General features: G+C 38.2%; 1 protein-coding gene across 4 annotated transcripts in view; it reads right to left on the bottom strand.

The window, feature by feature from the left end:
• Positions 1-22,030, bottom strand: part of LOC133547073 (serine/threonine-protein phosphatase 6 regulatory ankyrin repeat subunit A) — a 51,276-nt gene extending 29,246 nt beyond the window's left edge. For 3 of the 4 annotated variants that reach the window (XM_061892858.1, XM_061892859.1, XM_061892860.1), the window contains exons 1-6: positions 21,749-22,029; positions 8,916-8,999; positions 8,556-8,634; positions 4,673-4,743; positions 4,343-4,543; positions 1,152-1,239 (exon numbers count right to left, since the gene is read on the bottom strand). In XM_061892858.1, the coding sequence (XP_061748842.1) occupies positions 1,152-1,239; positions 4,343-4,543; positions 4,673-4,743; positions 8,556-8,634; positions 8,916-8,999; positions 21,749-21,775 (550 nt within the window). In that variant the 5' untranslated portion in view covers positions 21,776-22,029. Of the gene's footprint in view, positions 1-1,151; positions 1,240-4,342; positions 4,544-4,672; positions 4,744-8,555; positions 8,635-8,915; positions 9,000-21,748 lie in introns of all 4 variants that reach the window. The other variant, XM_061892861.1, reaches the window with a different exon arrangement.
• Between the last annotated feature and the right edge of the window lie 2,274 nt (positions 22,031-24,304).

The raw sequence follows: 24,304 nt of genomic DNA, 5'->3' as shown, positions 1-24,304 counted from the left end.
TGTGTGATGTCTGTGGGAGTGTTTTCATGCATACTTGTAAGTGCGATTGTAATGTAATGAAGCTAGCGTTGCAAGAATTAGCAAAAAAGCTAACACGTTTACGGCATTCTGTATGTATTGTTTTAGTTTCACAAATGATTCAGTAAATTCACCAAAACATCACTATAGAGTTATTAAGTCTAATTAGCTGATTGGAGAGCTAGCTCTATGACGATGACTTCTGTTTGATCCGCCGTTTTACAGGCAACGTTTGGATACACTTAAGGTGTGTAGATAAACATTTACAAAATCTTTCTGTGTAAATAACTAATTTCACAATTTCATTGCGGCTTAGAGTCCTGTACTGCTAAAACATGGGGATTTATATATTTTTTCCTTCTACAATTTAGTGGGTGCGGTTTGTATACGGGTGTGCTCTATAGTCTGGAAAATAGGGTACCCTGAACATCGGAAATAGCATTCATTGCCTGTCAACACTTCCTATAATTTGACTTTAATTTAAAACCTTCAGAAATTGTATTTATGTGTGTTCATATTACTACTCCATACCCCAACTTTTGACTTGAAAAAAAACAAAACATTCATTAAAATTCTGAGTTTAGTCATGTCCCTGGGCTTTCACTCAGTCGTGTTATCCCCTCTAAAAATGCCAAAAGTAAGTTAATTTACAAATTTTTCATTTTATTTGATGATATTTTACCTATGATTTTTTTTAACATTGTTTATTTTCAAATTAGTTTTTTATTCAATCACTGTATTGTATGTGCTGTTGGCATAAATGACATGAGGTTATATAATTCATGCATTTGATAATTAATTCTGTGATGAAAAACTCACTCATTACTTTGAATCCAGTTACTCAAATAAGTCATGTTTACCACAGAATAAACATTTTGAGTAGCTGATTAAGAGTAATATTTAATTAAGAGTTGAAAGACAGAAATCTAGGTTTGTTTTGAGAACTTTACAGCAAGCAAATGACCCACAAATCGTCTCCCGTTATGTAAATTATTTACAGTAATAAGTGTCTGTCACTACTAATGCATGCATGTGTAATCCATGGGATGCAAGTGAAGGAGTGTCTATTTTAAATCTAGGTAACACAGAGAACTAACAAAATGACATACTGTAACAAGTGGATATATTTTTACCCATGTAGGCTGCCCAGTGGATCGCACGCCGGTCCTTCTTGTCAAAGGCATTAATGTTGGCCCCTCTGGAGAGCAGAAGCCTCACCATCTAATGTGATCCAAAGCATTTAATGAGTCATAAGGCAATCAACATTTTAAAACCAAATTTTCTGACTTTTAAGAGTGGACATTAGTACATAAATATATATGTGGTCAAATCGGTGTCATGGCTCATTCACCGGACCTAATCCCTTGAATCTGAAAACATTATAGTGTTTGACATTTGAAAGGGGTAAGCGGTAGAAAATGGATGGATGTATGCTGATAGTTGTGAAACAACTCCCCTATACAGTAGCTCTATTAATACTTGATTAGAGCAGGCAATCCCTCTCCTAAAATAACTTATCCACATGGAAGCACATGTGCCCAGGTACAAAGACTTAATCGACTCTAAGTTCACCATGACGTTTGGGTGTTAATGACTCGCAGCTTAAAAGGTTTGGTTTTCATCCTCAATAATACAGCAATTATTCTTACAAATAATTAATATTTTGATTAGCACAGTGTATCTTATATTTAAATATAATAGTTTCATATAATTTACAAGGATTAGGGATGTAATGATACTTTTGTAATTTGATTTTCAGTGAAGTAAAAAAGGTACACAGAGTTCCCACAAGGTGCACATTAAGTGAGTGCCAGGCACAATAATTGCCTTGTCATAGAGTCTACTACGTAACCAAATACAGTGCAGCCCTGGCTAGCGGGAGTCATGGCTAGCAATGGTGCCAAGGAGAAGCTAGAACTTAAAAACCCTCTCCTGTTGTCAGTCTCCCGTTTGGGCACTTTGCCTTCCCACTTTAATACGTAAATGAGCAAAGGCATGTGAGTAAGACTAAAGCATTGTGCTAGCAGTGTTAAGTAGAGATTGGGATCGAGGCTACAAACTGAAATCTATTACTGCTGTATTTCATTCAATAATATACTGTAATTTACTACAGATAAAATCCTGTAGTTAATGTTGCACTTATCTGCATTGTTTCGCTTACCTAAAAAGAAACACTTAAAATGATTACAAGGGCAGTCAAAAATAACAAGTTAACTGATGTGATTAATCACAAAAACATTTTGCATTAATCATTACTACTAGCAGATTAATCACGCAATTTGTTTTAGGGGAAACATGCACTTTTACTTAAAAGAGGAACTGTTCTTTTTTAATTTTATTTTTCCTATCATTTACAAACCAAGTGTGTTCAAACTTATTTGTATTTTAATGTAAAATATACGAATCGTACTAGATGGCTAACAATGTAGCTAATGTGAGTAATATATTCCACCCATAAAGCCCTCTAAAAGAACGGCAACAATACTCCATTTACATGTCGTGACCTGCATATTCACAAAGTATTAGCGTCATGTTTTTAATAAGAGCTAACGCCAAGGAACTACTTTTAGTGGTGCCTTGTTCACAGCAATGTAATTAGCTAGTAAAAGGTTATGGCCATAGGCAGAGAGATTGGTCAACTTTAAAATTTAATTTAGATCTGAAGACATTGCAAGAAAGACATGAAAAGATGCTCGTTGGCGCCCACCCTCTCTTTATCTGAAGATCGAGGATTCTGATTAATTCATCATCAAAACGCCAAAATACTTCATTTACGTTCAATAACCTGTATAATAACCAATCTGTAGCAATATTGTTATTGTAAGAGCGAACACTAAGAAACTATTTTTCTAGCGTAGTAACACAGTCTTGCGATAGCATGCTACAGAATTAGCCATAAGTTACCTTATGTGTCAGCACCTAAATGGCTTTTGAGTTTGTAGTGCACAACACAATGCATTAGGACACCAGTTTGTAGTGCACAACACAATGCATTAGGACACCAATGTGTACGGACTGGAAAAACGTGAACAATACCTATCACAAAACAAACATATTACAGTATCTGTAAAGTATTAGCCCACATTTCATGTTTTGTGTGTTAACAGCTAGCTCGACAATGTATGTAGTTGTAATAACAAGCATGGTGTGCTCCATGTATCATGATGAATATTATAATGACTCCCTCGATGGACAGTTGTCTGTTTGGTTAAGCTGGCCGGGGACGTTTTTTCCCAGTTGATTTTGGGTAAGCCCTCCATTTATGTTGGCAAGCTTGGCTACAAGCTCCACATTTACCCCGTCTCGGCTTCTGTCTGCTCCAACGTTTGAGCCTTTGTTCGTGTTCGCTTCTATAACCAGCAGTTCATCCTCCGTATATTCAGGTTCAAAAATATAAGGTTGTCAATCCTTATTTGTTCAAAAATATCCATCTTTGTTGTCTATTACTAAGTCTGCCATGAATATAACACACAAGCGTTTGTTTACGGAAGTAGGAACACGCAATTGTTGCCGGAAATTCCTTGCTAAGGGAACCGAAATAAATGCACTGAAATAAGTTCCGGTAATGAATAAAATGACCAAAATAAGGTAAATATTGTACATATTACATACTGTTATTGAACGTCACTGTTACTATTCTCTCTCTCTATATATATATATATATATATATATATATATATATATATATATATATATATATATATATATATTTGCAGTGTGAATACCCCGCCTTCCACCCAAATGCAGCTGAGATAGATTCCAGCACCGCCCCCCCACGACCCAGAGAGGGACAGGGAAATGGATGGATGGATATAAAACGTTGGAGGTTTTGAAGTTGTTTTAGAGAGTTTTCAAGGCTACAATGGTGACTCCCATTAGCCACATCATTCAAGCGTTTATTAGTTTTAGAATCCTAAAAAAAAGATTTGTTGTGAACGATCGGCAGAATTTTTAAAAGAGAGCAGTTCCCCTACAAATTATGGAAGCAAGTCATTTACAGAGATTGATCACAATTAATCCAAATTCATGATAGTTGTGGTTGTAGTTCAAAGTAATGTAGAATTGCATAGCATTAAATTGAATACCATTTGTATTATGTTGCCCATTAATATAGCCTCAGTATGATACAATATATGTGTCAATCAAAATTGACCATGATCCGTCCGGAATTTCATTAGATTACCCCGAGAGGGACAAGCGGCAGACAATGAATGGATGGATGGATATGCAGGGTTACTTAAGGTTTTGTCTAGTGGGTGTAAGATCATGCTTCATGGGTCGAACTAATGACATCACAGTTTAGGTTTAATCAAACGAATATTACCTCTAGATGACCACTGAAAGCTGCATGGTGCAGTGCGGTCCGTCCGCCTCTATCCGACACGTTCACATTGCTGAGCTGTGGGACGAGTGCTTCTGCACAGCGGACCGCCTTATTGGCCGCGGCGATGTGTAGTGGCGTCTGCCAGTTCTTGTCTCGTGCATTTACGTCGGCAGAGTGTTTCAGCAAAACTTGCACTGCCTCCTGCCACAAAAATGTTACAAACACACAGTTTAGAATTTGTCACTTTGTTTATCATTCTCTTTGGTGTACACTGTGTGTGTGTCTATGTGTGTAAGCGAAATGAAAATGAAGGAGATTCGCTTTGCATACCTCGCTACAGGAGGCAACAGCTCGGTGCAGAGGAGTAAGCCACTTGCTATCTTTGGCATTTACTCGGGCACCTACAGCACAAGACAGGGAACAATAAGACTACTTGAGGACCTTTGGAAGCAACTAGCACAATTAGTAACACACTGAAACTAAGCTTTGAACAACCGGATAAATCATATACAGTGTTATCTCAAACTAACAGTGCTTTAACTTAAGTGTTTTGATATACAGTGGGGCAAAAAATTTTTTAGTCAGCCACCGATTGTGCAAGTTCTCCCACTTAAAATGATGACAGAGGTCTGTAATTTTCATCATAGGTACACTTCAACTGTGAGAGACAGAATGTGAAAAAATCCAGGAATTCACATTGTAGGAATTTTAAATAATTTATTTGTAAATTATGGTGAAAAATAAGTATTTGGTCAACCATTCAAAGCTCTCACTGATGGAAGGTTTTGGCTCAAAATCTCACAATACATGGCCCCATTCATTCTGTCCTTAACACGGATCAGTCGTCCTGTCCCCTTAGCAGAAAAACAGCCCCAAAGCATGATGTTTCCACCCCCATGCTTCACAGTAAGTATGGTGTTCTTGGGATGCAACGCATTTTCTTCTTCCTCCAAACACGACAAGTTGAGTTTATACCAAAATGGATACATGGATGATACAGCAGAGGATTGGGAGAATGTCATGTGGTCGGATGAAACCAAAATAGAACTTTATGGTATAAACTCAACTCGTTGTTTTTGGAGGAAGAAGAATACTGAGTTGCATCCCAAGAACACCATACCTAGTGTGAAGCATAGGGGTGGAAACATCATGCTTTGGGGCTGTTTTTCTGCCAAAGGGACAGGACGATTGATCCGTGTTAAGGAAAGAATGAATGGGGCCATGTATCGTGAGATTTCGCGCCTAAACCTCCTTCCATCAGTGAGAGCTTTGAATGGTTGACCAAATACTTATTTTCCATCATAATTTACAAATAAATTATTTAAAATTCCTACAATGTGAATTCCTGGATTTTTTTTCACATTCTGTCTCTCACAGTCGAAGTGTACCTATGATAAAAATTACAGACCTCTGTCATCATTTTAAGTGGGAGAACTTGCACAATCGGTGGCTGACTAAATACTTTTTTGCCCCACTGTATGAGCTTCTTTCTGCTAATTGTTATGCTTCAAGTTGCAAGCATCTCCGCTATTAGTTGGTGTAGCAAACCTAACAGGAAACTTAATATTGATTGTTTGACTGATTGAAACTTTTAATAGTAGACTGCACAGTTCAGTGCATATTCCGCACAATTGACCACTAAATGGTAACACCCGAATAAGTTTTTCAACTTTCTTAAGTCGGGGTCCGCGTTAATCAATTCATGGTACAAATATATACTATCAGCATAATACAGTCATCATACAAGTTAATCATCAGAGTATATACATTGAATTATTTACATTATTTACAATTCGGGAGGTTAGGTTTGGTTGAAATCAGTACTTCAGTCATCAACAATTGCATCGTCAGACAAATGGACATCGAAACCGTGCAGGTCTGACGTGGTAGGATATTTACAGCGAGCAGTGAACACAGTGAGTTCAGAAAGCAAAAGAACAAGTATGTACATTTGATTATTTACATTTGATTATTTACAATCGGGGGAGGTGGGATGTGGAGAAGGGAGTGTGTGAGTTCAGGGTTGAAGTTGCCTGGAGGTGTTCTTTTAGTGTGCTTTTGAAGGAGGATAGAGATGCACTTTCTTTTACACCCGTTGGAAGTGAATTCCATATTGATGTGGCATAGAAAGAGAATGAGTTAAGACCTTTGTTAGATCGGAATCTGGGTTCAATGTAGTTTGTGGAGCTCCCCCTGGTGTTGTGGTTATGGCAGTCATTTACATTATGGAAGTAGTTTGACATGTACTTCGGTATCAGGGAGGTGTAGCGGATTTTATAAACTAGGCTCAGTGCAAGTTGTTTTACGGTGTCCTCCACTGTGGTCCAGCCCACTTTGGAGAAGTGGGTAGGAGTGAGATGGGATCTGGGGTGGAGGTCTAGAAGTAACCTGACTAGCTTGTTCTGGGATGTTTGGAGTCTAGATTTGAGGGTTTGGGAGGTTTTGGAGGTGCTAGGGTACCAGGATGTGCAAGTGTAATTGAAAAAGGGTTGAACTAAAATTCCTGCTAGAATTTTCAAGGTGCTTTTGTTGACCAGAGAGGAGATTCTGTAGAGAAATCTTGTTCGTTGGTTGACCTTTTTGATTACAGATTACATCCACTCAAAACATCCAGTCTTAGCTTTTAGCTTACGGCTAGAGATTGATGCAAATTTGTGTAAGTTTATGTGAATGACAGTGCTGAGAAAAAGAAACAAGAAAGAAAGACATCATCAAAAATATGACAGAACGTGTCGCCAACTTTCCAGAGCGATTCGAGGCGAGGATAACACTGCTCGTCTGCACCATACTGAGGCAGAGTGAGTCTAAAGCCAGCCAAGAATGTTACAATAATATCTAAATGGCAGACATTTTTCCATGAAAATATGAAAAAGCTCCTACTAGCGTGTTTGACGGAAAAGCAGCTGGAAGGAGATGCCGTAGAACTCCAATCTCCAAGGTGTAAATGCTATACATTATAATAAATGTACTTTAAAACATACTGTAGTTTTGATTACTATATTGTATTCTAATGTTTTGATACAACATTTATTATTCAAAAGTGTGTTTTTCTTTTTAAAAGACTTGTTTCATGTTAAAAGTGTGTTGTTTTGCAAAGGCCAAGCACCAATTAAATTGATTTCAATTAATTTCAATGGGAGACATTGGTTTGAGATACAAGCCTTTTGAGTCAAGATGTCACCACAGAACCAATTTAAGCTTATAAGATGAGGTACAACTGTGGTTACAAACTACATGTTTGTGTAAATATTCATGTTCACTCAGCATATTATCTCCATCCACAAGTCTTTAGCTTTTTTTCCCTCTTTTGTATACATTTCTTTTGATGCCACCATAAAAGGGTACCAACGTGTGATGTGATGATATCCACAGAAACAGAAAAAATGTTGAGTGTGTTGAGAATGTCAGGAGATGTTAACAAAATTAATTATTAGATCTAATAACACTGTAACAGAATGGCCACATCCTGGAGCCTCTCCATTACAAGTCAACCAGGCCTCTTTAAAGAATGAGTAGTTTTACTTTATTTTATATTTTAATTTAAAATACAACTGCAATGATTAATTTTACTAAAAGAAAGTTTTGATTTCGATTTTGTTGCTTCGAATAATAATTTAATGAAATGTAAAAAAACCTGATAAAATCCAAACTGCATGAAGTGCTGGGAACTTAAAGTACGTTTAAATAGTTTACCTACAGCCGCTGCAATTGAGCACACAAGAGTGTATATAAAAATACACACTGATATATTTTTTATTTATAAATATAATGCATTAAACTTTTGCATTCATTTTTTAAATTAATGCACACATTTACAGTGCAATTTTAATGTTGATGTGCATTTATAAAAACAACAAAAAAGAAAGTTATGGAAAGCATTTTCTTTAAACAACGCATGGAACATCCAATTAATTTAGCAAACCAATAGACTAAATACTAAAATAATAAATAGCTGCACCTCTGATTCAAAATGTTACTTCAAACATTGTTTGCAAAGGTAATAAAATGTTTAGTTAATACTCAAGTTTAAATAATTTACTTAACATTTATTCCACTTAGAATTAGACAGTAAATGTGACTTTGAAGGCTCCACTGTATTTGAATAAAGGGTGTGATCACAAGTCATGCACTGTATATCTCATAACACGACTTCAAATGTGTTTTATGCAACATTACCCGTACGATGGCTGTTGCCTTGTAACACAAAACACACCTGAAAGAATCAGAAGTTCTATAATTTCTGCATCTCCAAGGTAGGCAGCAGCATGCAGTGGCGTTCGCTTCTCATTGTCCTGTCATGAGAGAAAAGAAGAGAAAACTGTAGTGATCCAAACCAAATCAATACATTGTTATGGAGCTACTATGTTGTGACAAGAAAAACAATATGCTGGTTATGGTGATATTTTTAGTTACCAACTAAAGTGCAATAAATACAGTTTGTTACTCAGAACACAAGTCAGAAGCACATACATGCAAAAAAAAAAAAAAAAATGTATTGCAACACTGAAGCAATTCAAGTACAATAAAAATGGGAAATTTACAAAACTAAGTGAATAAAAGCTGCAGGGATTACCTGTGCATTCACATCCTCCTTTTTGAATATGAGTGACCGCACTTCATCGGGATCCACATTGAAAATGGCTTTCAGCAAAGCAGGCTAAAAAAGGAAATATAATCAAGTTAAGATCAACGGATTTTAGGGTTGACATGTCCAGACATTTAAGTAGAACATATGGGCCTCAGTGAAAGATGAATGATTTACAGGATCCTTCCTCATCCTCAGAAATTACTATTGATGCCCGACTCATCTGCAGAAGACCCAACAAGAAAATAAATATTTGGCTGGGGATGAAGCTGAACTACTCAAATAGGCTGGTTTCCATTTTTAGATGTACATTATTTCACAAAATCACAAGATTTGCTTTTAATAAAGTGTCTGGACTGAAAAGCATTGAGCACCCCACCCAGCACAGAAAAAGTATCATTTTGGCGCTAAATAAATGCAGCGAGCCACCTGCAGCAAGTGCTTAACAGCGATATTGTGCAAGTAGGCACACAGAGTCTGACCCCCTTTTTAAACATTATTACTAACATTAACATGCAAACTGCTGCAAAACACCTTTAGCACCGCTAGCCACAACAACACAGCACGTCCTTATTATGCAGTGTGTATGCACCAATGACAGTCACAGCAAGCGAGGTGCATTCACAAACCCCAGAACTGTTAGCATCAACATTACAACAAAAGCAAGTCGTTTTTTGCGAGTTGTCTAGGTTGTGCATCTTTGCTTGTTTTGTTGCAATATATATTACAATTATTTGGGAATTTAATTTTTAATGAATTACTAATCGTTTTATTTACATTAACTATTGAAAGGACCAGTATGTTCAATATTAATGTCACAAATAAAAATAATTAAAAAAAATATATATATTTTAGAAAAATGTGTATGTTTTCCATTTTTTATGTACCAGTTTAGGCTTTGTTTAGGCAATGAAAGCTTTTCAAAAGTGCTTTTTTGGTATTAGTATTGGTTAAAATGTAAACAATACCCAAACTTAGTGAAGACTAATATTGACAAAACACACTTCTGGGCTTATTCAAAAAAAGCCAGGATTATGACTCCACCTCTTTCAGGTATATACACAAACAACAGAAAGTACCAATGAATACTGTTTGCATGTTATCACGAGAATAATAACACAAAATATATTGGCAATGTTTACTTAATGTAAACACTTCATGTTTGTAGATAGTGTGCTGGGACTTTCTACCCTTTAATAGTGAAGCACAGTTGTCCTATAACTGTCTTTATCTTTGTGAATATTTAATTACAACCGTTGTTCAACACATAATGAACCTAAGTTGTAACTGCACAATATGTTGGCCATCAACTTACCGGTACAGGTATATGTACAACTGACTTGTTCTTAGAGAAGCATATTTCTTTCAAGTCAAAGCTGTAAACCGAAAATTACTGCAACTCCTGAGTGCATAGGATAGGATAGGATAGGTCTTTATTGTCATTGCACAAGTACAACGAAACTTTGTTTTCAGCACAAACCCGTTCAAGATTAGACAAACAAACAGTGTACATGGTTACAGAACAGGAACACTGATGGGTCGCCACAAGACGCCTCGTAAAAGATGGGGAAAATGTAAAATGCTGGAGAAGGATGAGTAAAAAAATACAATTTAAACTGGGCTCCTAAGGGGCCCAGTCTGGAGTTGGAAAAAACAATCCATAGCAAAGCACATATACATATTACAACATACATCTTGTGATATCTAGCAACAGAGGGAAGGGAGTGCGGGGTCATGGTGGTACCATGTGTTACCCTACCATTGCAGTATATTAGGGTGTGCTCCAACCCATTAGAAGGTCAAGGTAATTTCTTGTCATTTACTATACAACGCCAAGTCACAACAGGAGTAATTTAAAGAACTGTTTCTATAGAAAAGGCATATACTAAGTGACATTGGACATACCATGTACATGCTGATTGGCATTGGCAATTTCAATACCTGTGGTTACTAAAACTACAACTAAAGATGTACATTGCAATCAAACAGCTGGTGTGTAAAATGTATAAAACTTACAGGCAAACACTTTGTAAGACTCAGCAACAGACACGACTGGCATATTCAACCGAATGATAACAGACTACTTACTTCCTGGGCTATAGCAACAAACCTGGGACAAACTGAATGAATATCCGGTACTTGCAAATGAGAGACTAAGAACACAAGACATATCAACTGATAATTATTATCAGCTCTGTGTTAAATTATTTTTAGTTTTTTTAAATAAACTAATTAACATTTGCAGGGGGCGCTGGCGCCTATCTCAGCTACAATCGGGCGGTAGGCGCCAGCGCCCCCTGCGACCCCGAAAGGGAATAAGCGGTAGAAAATGGATGGATGGATGGATAATTAACATTTGTAACCACATAAACACAAACAAGTACCAAATATTGGCAGGAGTTGGAACATTATTAGTTCAAATGTAAAATGTACACATCCCTAAACATCTGTGTCGATATGAAGACCGCAATTTTCTACCACACGAATGTCTACACTTAATACTTTTTACAAGTTTTTTTAACATTAAGAACTCTGATGCAAGTGTAATAAGTTAACCACCATTAAAACATGAAACCAATCAAATGTTACTACTACTGCTGCCACTTCTACTCTTGACAATACTTTTTGTTATTCTTGTTGTCCTGTGACATACTCCAGGTCACAACTTCTTCAATGTGTGTGTGACTTTAGAGGCATACTTTCCACCAAAATGTGGGTCAAACTGTACAAACTCAAGTACAATTCAAATACATTACTAGAAAGTAAGGTCTTAATAACAATTCGATACTTGAGGTTGCCGATACGACTCAGGAACAATCTCATTGTTTTAGAACGACACGATCCGAAACGATTCAGTGATTTGAAATCGATTCAGTCATTTTAACAATAAAATAAAAATCTACCGTTGCTACTGTAGAATAATAAAATAACGGATAATGCACACTGCGGGTGAAGTTTCCTAAATTCCTGTTATTTATTGTAAGGGAATTGTGTTGAAAATAATTATGGATACAAACAAGCAAGTAAACAACAATTAATGACCAATGCATCAATCCCATCCATTTCCTACCGCTTATTCCCTTTTGGGGTCACGGGTGGTGCTGGCGCCTATCTCAGCTACAATCGGGGTACACCCTGGACAAGTTGCCACCTCATCACAGGGCCAACACAGCTAGACAGACAACATTCACACTCCCATTCAAACACTAGGGCCAATTTAGTGTTGCCAATCAACCTATCCCCAGGTGCATGTTTTTGCATTCACATCTTATTTGACTCAAGAGCTACCAACACTTTAGGTTGATTTAACAAGAAGAAACATTTTCTTCTCACATTTAAAATATTCAAGTAATTTTCAATAAAAGTACAGTAACCAAAATTTTAACAGTTGAATTACCTGCCAAATAAAGTTCCCCGCCTTGGCGTTGCCAATGAAGGACAGCGTCCCAGGTGTGCGGAATCATGTATGCCCCCTAATCCTTGTTGATGGTGTTGGTCCCTCACTTCCTAAATTCCATTGCCTACCTCATCCATCTCTTGTATTTTGTTTTTCCATCCATTTTCTACCCCTTATTCCCTTCGGGGACGTTGGGGGCGCTGGAGCCTATCTCAGTTACAATCGCCACCTCATCGCAGGGCCAACACAGATAGACAGACAACATTCACGCTCACATTCACACACTTGGGCCAATTTAGTGTTGCCAATCAACCTTCTTTCTCATCAAATGATTTCTCCTTGTGTTCTAGAAACTACAACTTTTGTAGTTTAAAGTTGTGTTGCGGCTTTGTCATTGTGTTGTGTCGTTTTTATTTGTCGTGGCTTTTGCAATCGCACTGTTGCAGAAAACAGAGTCTCTGCAGGTTTCAACAGATCAACTTTAAGACTTTTTTAAGACCACAATGAATATAATTTAATATAATTTAGGGACGGCGTGGCGCAGTGGGAGAGTGGCCGTGCGTAACCCGAGGGTCCCTGGTTCAAATCCCACCTAGTACCAACCTCGTCACGTCCGTTGTGTCCTGAGCAAGACACTTCACCCTTGCTCCTGATGGGTGCTGGTTGGCGCCTTGCATGGCAGCTCCCTCCATCAGTGTGTGAATGTGTGTGTGAATGGGTAAATGTGGAAGTAGTGTCAAAGCGCTTTGAGTACCTTGAAGGTAGAAAAGCGCTATACAAGTACAACCCATTTATTTATTTATTTAAGACCATTTACATCTATATGGACAAAAAAGTACAATGACATAAAATAAAATCAGAGACCAGGAGGAATTGTAAGTACCGTATTTTTCGGACTATAAGTCGCAGTTTTTTTTCATAGTTTGGCCGGGGGTGCGACATATACTCCGGAGCGACTTATGTGTGAAATTATTAACACATTAGCGTAAAATACCAAAATAATATTATTTATCACATTTGCGGAAGAGATGAAGAAAATGTCAGCAATCGTCACACAAATGTCAGCCAATAAGAATTCGGCAGGGGAGTGTCATAGCAGAAGTGCATTGTGAGTAATGGAATGCTAACTACTATATGCTATATGCTACTGTCGTAACTATTAAAATGGATCATTTCATCGTTGGCGGTAACTTATAAAAACTGAGAGGGGCTGAACAAAAATGGCACCAAAATGGAAATCATGTACTGAAGATTACACAATATCAAATAATATTATTTCTCATTCGCGGAAGAGACAAAGAAAAAGTCAGCAATCGTCACACACACGTCAGCAATCGTCACACACACACGTCAGCCAATAAAAATTTGGCGGGGGAGGGAAATGGCAGAAGTGCATTGTGGGTTATGGAATGCTAACTGTTATATGCGATATGCTATTGCCGTAACTATTAAAATAGATCATTTCATCATTGGCGGTAACTTATAAAAACTGAGGCTGAACAAAAATGGTACCGAAAGGGAAATCATGTACTGCAGATTACAAGCTGGACGTAGTGAAATATGCAGCAGAAAACGAAAAAAGGAAGCGGTGCATACCTTTGGATTTGGCAGAGTTGTTTAGAAGCGACATCGAGGAAGAACATTTCATCGGATTTATCGATTAGAAGTGACAGATTGTTTGGTAAACGTATAGCATGTTCTATATGTTATAGTTATTCGAATGACTCACCATAATATGTTACGTTAACATACCAGGCACATTCTCCGTTGGTTATTTATGAGTCATATAACGTACACTTATTCAGCCCGTTGTTCACTATTTTTTTTTTATTTTAAATTGCCTTTCACATGTTTATTCTTGGTGTAGGATTTTATCAAATACATTTCCCCCAAAAATGTGACTTATACTCCAGTGCGACATGTATATGTTTTTTTCCTTCTTTATTATGCATTTTCGGCCAGTGCGACATAATACTCCAGAGCGATTTATAATCCGGAAAATAGGGTACGCAAATTAATTCACTACTCTTTCACATTAGAAAAAACAACTACCGTATTTTTCAGACGATAAGTCGCAGTCTTCTCCACAGTCCAGCGGGGGATGAGACCCGGCCAGACCAAAAAAAATAAATAAATTTGCCATAAAACGGTTTTCTTGCAAAAGGTGCAGTGTGAGTGTGCTTCATATGAAGTGTTTTCATGTGACGACAACACGTCAGCAATGGTAAAGTACAACAATATATTGTCTGTGAAAGGGACTGTTGCAGTGCATTTGCACCTGTCAGAATTGAGCAAACAGATAAACACATATTCAGTACTAATATTATTTCTTCACAAACTTGTGAAAAACAGAGTCCAGACAGAGCAAATGTCTAAAAAGAAAGAAGGCTATCATGGCTTACAAGCCTGAAACATAATTTGAATGTGAATAATGTGGATACCATTCAAGATCACTTTGTATCCGGTGTGTATGAAAACATTTTACCTGTTTTTGTGACTTTTTTTTTTTTTTTAAATCATAGCTAATAAACAAGGACTATTTTTTTATTTAAGCATGACAAAATAAGTCCTCCTTGCTTTCCTCAACCAACCATAAACTGAGTGTAAACACTAAACAGGCAACCTTAACAGCACTTAATGTCAGTTTCTGTATAAAATTGGAGAAAAGGTCAGGCATAAGAAGCTGACCTATAATTATTGGAATAATGATTACAAATAATATAAGAGAATTATGTTTTTTTTGTTTTACTGCTGTGAGTACACTACTGGAGTACTACAGAGAAAATAGTATACTTACTGTATTTAATAGTATGATTTCACTCGTCAACATTTCATATTGGTCTCCTTTGGCAATTGGTGCCACTTTACCCACATAACACTCCTGAAGTAAAGTTGATCCTTGTAAAGTTGTACAAGTGTTTGTGGCGTTTCAGCATCTTTTTATACAGACATATCCTGGATTTTTGACTTTAACTTTATTCTTCCATTCACTTTCACTACAATATTTACAAACGCTTCCCTCCTCCATGGCTCCACAAACACTTTATACCAGGGGTCTCAGACACGTGCCCTGCGAGACGTTATTTTGCGGCCCCCACCTTAAGATGAGAGTTTAATGTTAGTGCGGCCCGCAAGTTTTATATGGATGGCATTTGACAGCGTTGCGCTATATTGGTTCACAATGGCTCTTTCAACGTTCTGGGTTGGCTACCCCTGCGTTAGTGGAAAAGCGGCAAATGAGGGAAAGCAACAGAGACGTTGCCATGGAGACGAGGGTTTTCTTATGTTCCGGGCTGCAGCCACACTGCGACACTTGTCCGTCAGTAATAACAGTCCCCGATAACCTGGACCAATTCAAACCGGTGTTTTTTTTATTGTTTGATTTGCATTGCCTCACACGATGAACACAACATGTTTTTTTTATATGACGCCGGATAACACTCAGTGAGCTGTCACTTTTTTGTACTCGCTATCTCGGTACTTTCCCGGCCGGCTATTATCCGACCGCCATGTTGCTGTAGGGAGGAAAAGCGGAACGACACACATTGCGGAAATAACATTATTCTCCATGCGTCGGTTAAATATAAATATACCGTATTCCACAACCCCAAATATGTATTTTTCAAAGCCTGCAGTGAAGAGAAGAGTTAGTGATGTGCAAAGACAATTCCAGGAAAAGTGGGAGATGCAATATTTCTTTGTTGAGCACAGGGGCACGCCGACGTTCTTATTTGCACAGAGAAAGTTGCGGTTCACAAGGAATACAATTTGAAACGTCATTACACAACTAGACATGCTGAGGAGTATGCAACATATTTTTGAAGAAATATTTTCTTGCGGCCCAGCCTCACTCAGCCTCTGCATCCAGTAGCCCCCAGGTACATTGAGTTTGAGACACCTGCTTTATACAGTTCCATCCACCAGCTTCAACCATGCATTAAATTGTTTTTTCTGGAGCCACAAATCCTTGAGCTTGCAATTACCCATCTTATGCAAGTAATTCGGCTTTGCTGTGGGCTTTTGTTAAGTTTTCTCCGCTGCTATGCTAAGCTGTCACAACACACCACTGCGAGTGCACAGCACACTAACTGGTGGTGCTCGATAAATTTGCACAGGGCAGCACAGGTAGCCTACTTTAGTTCCGTTATAGTGTCCTCATAAATCTAAACATTTAAAACCAAGACTGACGTTTATGCATGTTTTAAATAAAAGTAACAATAATAGATTGTTAAGACCTTTTAAAATCTTATTTATGACCTTTTATTAGATTTTAGGAAAATTAAACATTTAAACACCATAAATTCTAATTTTTGGATTTAAGACTTTTTGGGATTTTTTAGGACGCCGCGGATACCCTGAGAAAGCTACAATATTGCAGTGACTTGCAGTGTAGAAGGAGAGACAGGCGAAGATACACTCTCAGACACGTTATTTACAAGTGGTAACAAACTCAGGGTGTCAAAACACACTTATACAACAAGAGATGCTGTTCGCCACAACTCATGTTAAGACACACAGACAGACATCTAAACTCTCGTGGGACTCTGCTCACTTGTCTGCCACTCTCGCACATCACACACACACACAACAGCAACATCTCTTAAAGGGCACATAGACACACATATCACAGAGGTTATACTTTTGTCTTGTTGCGTTTGTTATGACCTTCCTTGACAACGGTAGATATCCGCTATTATTGTTATGATGAAGCCGCAGATAGGAAATTAGACTTAAAAATGTTTAAAAAAAAAAAAAAAAAATGTTATTTCCATCAGGATTCAGTTTTCTGCACTGTAATTTACACAAACTTAAGAACCTTTTTCCACCCACTAAAAAGCTGAAATGTCCTGATTTCAAATCATCCTGATTTTAGCGCCACACATTTTCAATGGGAGACAGTACTGGACTACAGGCAGGACGGTCTAGTACCCGCAGTCTTTTACAACCAAGCCACCCTGTTGTAACGTGCAGAATGTGACATGGAATTTTCTTGCCGATACAAGCAGGAGCGTCCATGAAAAAGACGTTGCTTGGATGGCAACATATGTTGCTCCAAAACCTGCATGTACCGGTCAGCATTAATGGTGCCTTCACAGATGTGTAAGTTACCCAAGCCTTGGGCAATAATACACCTCCATACCATCACAGATGTTGGCTTTTGAACTTTGCGCCTACAACAGTCTGGATTTTTCTTTTACTCTTTGGTCCGGAGGACAAAACGTCCACAGTTTCAAAAAAAACATTTAAAATGTGGACTTGTCAGACCACAGAACACTCTCACTTTGCATCAGTCCATCTTAGATGAGCTCGGGCCCAGCGAACGAAGCCGGCACCATTTTTGGGTGTTGTTGATAAATGGTGTTCGCTTTTCATAGTAGAGTATTAACTTGCACTTACAGATGTAGCGACACACTGTTGTTACTGACAGTGGTATTTCTGAAGTGTTCCTGAACCCATGTGGTGATATCCTTTACACACTGATGTCGTTTTTTGATGCAGTACCACCTAGGGAATCGAAGGTCAAGGGCATTCAATGTTGGTTTTCAGCTACGCTGCTTACGTGCAGTAATTTGTCCAGATTCTCTTAACCTTTATATCAGTGGTCCCCAACCACCGGGCCGCGGCCCGATTGGTACCGGGCCGCAGAATAATTTTTTATAAAAAATTAAATAAGATAAAAAATAAAAAAAAATATATTTTTTTTTTATTAAATCAACATAAAAACCACAATATACACTTACAATTAGTGCACCAACCACAAAAAATGCCTTTTTTCATGACAAAAACGTCCCTTTTTCATGACAAAGAAGAAGAAAAAAAAAATACATTTTTTTTTTTTATTATAAATTATTAAGCGTTGACCGGTCCGCGGATAAAAAAAAAAAAGGTTGGGGACCACTGCTTTAGATGATATTACAGACCATAGATGGTGAAATCCCTAAATTCCTTGCAATACCTCAATGACAAATGTGGTTCTTAAACTGTTTGACAATTTGCTCACGCAATTGTTCACAAAGTGGTGACCCTTGCCCCATCCTTGCTTGTGAATGACTGAGCATTTCAAGGAAGCTGCTTTTATACCCAATCATGGCACCCACCTGTTCCCAATTAGCTTGTTCACCTGTGGAATGTTCCAAAAAAGTGTTTGATGAGCATTCTTCAACGTTCTCAGTCTTTTTTGCCACTTGTGCCAACTTTTTTCAAACTTGTTGCAGACATCAAATTCCAAATGAGCTAATATTTGCTAAACAAAGTTTACCAGTTCGAACGTTAAGTATCTTGTCTTTGCAGTGTGTTCAATTGATTATAGGTTGAAAAGGATTGGCAAATTATTGTATTCTGTTTTTATTTACGATGTACACAACGTGACAACTTTACTGGTTTTGGGTTTTGTACTTTATATCTTGTGTGGAAATACCACAACAAGTACCATTCTAATCAAACTAAATACTGTAACATTTTGAATGGCTCAATTGATGCAAAGCATGTAGGCAAGGCAACACCACAACACCAGTGGCTCATCTCTTACAGTCACTGTTAATAGCACAATAATTATCTCTGTCAGTGATGTCCATGAATTTCTGCAGCTAAAAGAATCAATTCACACCAACAAGTCAGCGGCTGTGCTTCTAACCACTGCGTCTCATTTTGCACAGCTCAAATGCTGCACTAGATTAGCTATGCTCCTTGTCTCATGCAAAGCCTTGAACACTGTCACCATGGAGACGGCTCTTCAAGCAACATACACCTGGCTTGCACAAGACCAAGAACAAGATCATCTGATGTATGTTGCGGGAAATAACATTGGTATGCAAAAGCACTTCAGCGGACTACTATACTATAGCTATGTTTGTGTCTGCATTTATAAGCGTTTCATATCTTAACAATATGACTTTTTGCGTCGGATTAAAAGGGCACAGCTCCCTCCCCCCATTCTCACAACATTCTACAGAGGCACTATAGAGAACCTACTGACCAACTGCATCTCTGTCTAGATTGGAGTCTGCAGTGCCTCAGACTGGAAGTCTCTGCAAAAAGTGGTGAGGACGGCAGAAAAGATCATCAAGACTCCTCTTCCACCTATGTGGGAAAACGCAAAAAGCCGCCGCCTGACCAGGGCTCCGAAAATCTGTGAAGACTCCTCATAACCCCCACCAAGGACTGTTTTCACAGCTGGACTCTAGAAAGAGGTTCAGCAGCCTCCGTAGCAGAACCTCCAGGTTTTGTAACAGCTTCTTCCCTCCGGCCAAAAGACTCTTGAACGCATCAAAATAATTCCCTCAATTCACCCTCAAAAACGGATTAACTCGCTGGAATATAAAGCAGGGTTTCCCACACATTCATTTATTTGTGGCGGCCCGCCACGAAAGAATTACGGTCGCCATAAATATAAAAAAATATAAAAAAAGATATATATATATATTTATTTATTTTTCCGCTTTTGAGTCACTCGACAGCTCATAAAAGCAACGGGACATTGTCTGTGAATGGAGCTTGTTGTTACATATTATATAAATATGTAAATATCATATAAAAATGTATATAAATATGTACATAAAGTGTTGTAATTATATTCCAACTCCGCGTTCTTCTTGGTCATCGCCGCCGCCGCAATATATTTATCTGTGCGGTAACTATTAAATTATATCCGGACCTTATTCCTCTTTTATCCTGCACTACCACAAGCTAATGCAACAAAATTTCATTCCTATCTGTACTGTAAAGTTCAACTTTGAATGAAAATAAAAGGAAGTCGAAATCTAAGCCTAATATTGACATGCCAGATGACTTACATAGACATAAATATACTTGAGGAAAATAATTTGCCAAAAGAATCTTGAACGCATCAAAATAATTCCCTCAATTACCCCTCAAAAACGGATTAACTCTCTGGAATATAAAGAAAATATAACATACATCCATAAACGTGGATGCATATAAAAAAATGCAATATATTTATCTGTGCAGTAACTATTAAATTATATCCAGACCTTATTCCTCTTTTATCCTGCACTACCACAAGCTAATGCAACAAAATTTCGTTCTTATCTGTACTGTAAAGTTCAACTTTGAATGACAATAAAAGGAAGTCTAAATCCAAGTCTAATATTGACATGCCAGATGACTTACATAGACATAAACATACGCGAGGAAAATAATGTGCACAGTAAACGCGTTCATTACAATAATGTCAGGTTATTGGTGTTGTAAGCACAATACCAATGGCGCGCAATTTGCAAAATGCGCAACCGCATTTTGCAAATTTAGTGTCAAATCAATCCATCCAACCATCCATTTTCTACCGCTTATTCCCTTTTGGGGTCGCTGGCGCCTATCTCAGCTACAATCGGGCGGAAGGCGGGTACACCCTGGACAAGTTGCCACCTCATCGCAGGTCCAACACAGATAGACAGACAACACTCACACACTAGCCAATGTAGTGTTGCCAATCAACCTATCCCCAGGTGCATGTTTTTGGAAGTGGGAGGAAGCCGGAGTACCCGGAGGGAACCCACGCACTCATGGGGAGGCCTTGCATACTCCACACAGAAAGATCCCGAGCCTGGGATTGAACCCAGGACTGCAGGACCTTCGTATTGTGAGGCAGACGCACTAACCCCTCTTCCACCGTGAAGCCCGGTCAAATCAAATAAAATCAAATGTTTATTGGATTCATCGCTATACTGTACATCCACGACTAAATGTAGGGTTACCTGGAACTTGAAATAGGCCACCCGGCCTGAATCCACACTTGGTAGTAGTTAAGTCGTGGATGTAAACTGTATAGTGATGAATCCAATAAACATTTGATTTGATGTGATTTGCAAAATGCGGTTGCGCATTTTGCAAATTGCGCGCCATTGGTATTGTGCTTACAACATTGGGATGATGATTTTAAAATGTTGCAATATATTTGTCTGCTAATGCAGCACTTGTATTTGTTACAAAAGGTAAACAGCAAATGATGCATGTCACAAGCACTCCTTAGTTAAAACAAGCACATTGGTGTGGTTGTCATTGTGTAGTCTCCAGAACCTTCGTGAGGCAAAACGACAAAAAACGATATTTTTATTGTTGTTTTGTGAGCAAAATCCGCATCTATTAGCTCTTTATCCGTACATAGGGGGGCTGGCTAATTGCTGGAGATAAGCAGTCCTGTTTCATGTAAGTCCCCATGCATAAGTGATAGGTTATCACGATCACAACAAAAGCTGGGATCAAGCTTGCGTTGACCAGCTGTAAAGTAGCTAGGGAAACACATACATTTATCTTTTTTAATTCCAGTTTCGAGTGCTGCATACATCGCTGGCGATAAAAAGAATAGTCACATATTGGAATTAGATTCGCTAAGAAAAACTGAAATGGATGCTAATTGGAGTCCCTATGCTATCTTTGGATCCGGCTTATAACACAGCGTCCTTACCTGGTCTCGAATTTTGAGAACCACCATATTTGTGTGCTTTGAAGTGCTCTCATGCAGACTTGCGCTGGGCTGTTCGTCTTCTTCCTGACAGCGATGTGACTGCTTTCGTTGTTGCTCCCTCCGCGGCTGCTCTGCTGGAGGCCTAGCCTGATGCTAGCTTAGCTCCCTCGCTAGCCCCATGGCCTGATTGCATGCGAGCGAACGAGTAGCGGAAACCCCATAACATTAGCGCCGCCATATTCCGCCTCCCAAGAAGACGCAACCCTATTGGTCAGATATATCCTACGAGAAAGAAAGACTGCTATTGCTCGGGTTGTATGTGACGTCACGTCCGGGTTCTGTCGCCTGTGACTCGCGCAAACAAACGTTTTAAAGTCGTCCGTGCAACCCGCCATTGAACTAAAAGAATACAAAAATAATAATGCGTATTCGTAGCTGCAATTTATTCGTAGCTGCGACGTAGCGGTAAGATAAGTTAGGTAAAAACATTGAAAATAATGCCGCATATACACGAGTTCTTGCAAAAAAACGCAGAGAAAAATAAATTCTGAACCTTTCGCGTGCAGCCAATGTCAAAATGAAATGTGAAAGCTGTTTATTCGTGTCTTGTCTTATTCTCCGTATATTTACACACAAGCCGTTTTCTTTAAGAAAATATCTTGGAATGGGTTTGTGACTTAAACGCATGGCGTGACGTTTCAAGTCGTAATGTGCGGATCGATACTGGAATGTCGATACCATCCATCCATTTCCTACCGCTTATTTCCTTTTGGGGTCGCTACAATCGGGCGGAAGGCGGTGTACACTCTGGACCAGATGCCACCTCATCGCAGGGCCAACACAGATAGACAGACAACATTCACACTCACATTCACACACTTGAGCAGTGGTTCTTAACCAGGGTTCGATCAAACCCTAAGGGTTCTGTGAGTCGGCCTCAGGGGTTCGGCGGAGGTCAAAACACACCCGACTCAAACTTCTCCCTATCGGCGTATTACGGATACGGCAACAGCTGACTGTTTTGCAGGTGTGTAATTTGTTGTGAGTTTATGCATTGTGTTGGTTTTGTTGTTTGAACAAGGTGATGTTCATGCACGGTTCATTTTGTGCACCAGTAAAAAAAACCATGGTAACACTTAAGTATGGGGAACATATTCACCATTAATATAGGTGCTTATTAACATGCAAATCAGTAACATATTGGCTCAGGACCTTCGTATTGTTATAAACCTAACCCTCTAACCCTGACCCTAATTATAAACAAATAACTTTAAATTAAGTCTTTATCTCTTAGAATATGTTCCCCTAGTTTCCAAATAACTCTAAATTAAGTTTTTGTTACTTAGAACAGTGGTTCTCAAATGGGGGTACGCGTACCCCTGGGGGTATTTGAAGGTATGCCAAGGGGTACGTAAGATTTTAAAAATAATATTCTAAAAATAAAAACAGTTAAAAAATCCCATATAAATGTATTTATTGAATAATACTTCAACAAAATATGAATGTAAGTTCATAAACTGAAAATAAATGCAACAATGCAATATTCAGTGTTGACAGCTAAATTTTTTTTGGACATGTTCCATAAATATTGATGTTAAATATTTCTTTTTTGTGAAGAAATGTTTAGAATTATGTTCATGAATCCAGATGGATCTCTGTTGCAATCTCCAAAGAGGGCACTTTAAGTAGATGATTACTTATATGTGTAAAAATCTTTATTTATAATTGAATCACTTGTTTATTTTTAAACATTTTTTTAGTTATTTTTATATCTTTTTTTCCAAATAGTTCAAGAAAGACCACTACAAATGAGCAATATTTTGCACTGTTATACAAATTAATGAATCAGAAACTGATGACATAGTGCTGGATTTGACTTATTTATCTGTTTTTTTTTTCCAACCAAAAATGCTTTGCTCTGATTAGGGAGTACTTGAATAAAAAAAATATTCACTTTTTTCACTGAAAAAAGTTTGAGAACCACTGACTTAGAATATGTTCCCCATACTAAAGTTTACCAAAAACATAGAACTTTGTCTTGAATTTGAAAAAAAAAAAAAACATTTTATTTTTCACTAAAGAAGGGTTCAGTGAATGCACATATGAAACTGGTGGGGTTCGGTACCTCCAACAAGGTTAAGAACCACTGCACTAGAGCCAATTTAGTGTTGCCAATCAACCTATCCCCAGGTGCATGTCTTTGGAAGTGGGAGGAAGCCGGAGTACCCGGAGGGAACCCACGCATTCACGGGGAGAACATGCAAACTCCACACAGAAAGATCCCATGTCTGGGATTGAACCTAGGACTGCAGGACCTTCGTATTGTGAGGCAGACGCGCTAACTCCTCTGCCACCGTGAATCCGAATGTCGATACTGGATGTTTTGATTAATTGATTGATTGATTGAAACATGTACTAGTAGATTGCACAGTACAGTACATATTCCGCACAATTGATCACAAAATGGTAACACCAGAATACGTTTTTCAACTTGTTTAAGTCGGGGTCCACGTATGTTAATCAATTAAGGGTAGCATATAGGTATAATAGCATAAA

The sequence above is a fragment of the Nerophis ophidion genome, unplaced genomic scaffold, assembly GCF_033978795.1.
Source record: "Nerophis ophidion isolate RoL-2023_Sa unplaced genomic scaffold, RoL_Noph_v1.0 HiC_scaffold_58, whole genome shotgun sequence".
Classification (NCBI taxonomy): Eukaryota; Metazoa; Chordata; class Actinopteri; order Syngnathiformes; family Syngnathidae; genus Nerophis; species Nerophis ophidion.
Note: the sequence above shows the minus strand (reverse complement) of the source record. Positions and strands in the feature narration are given on the sequence as shown.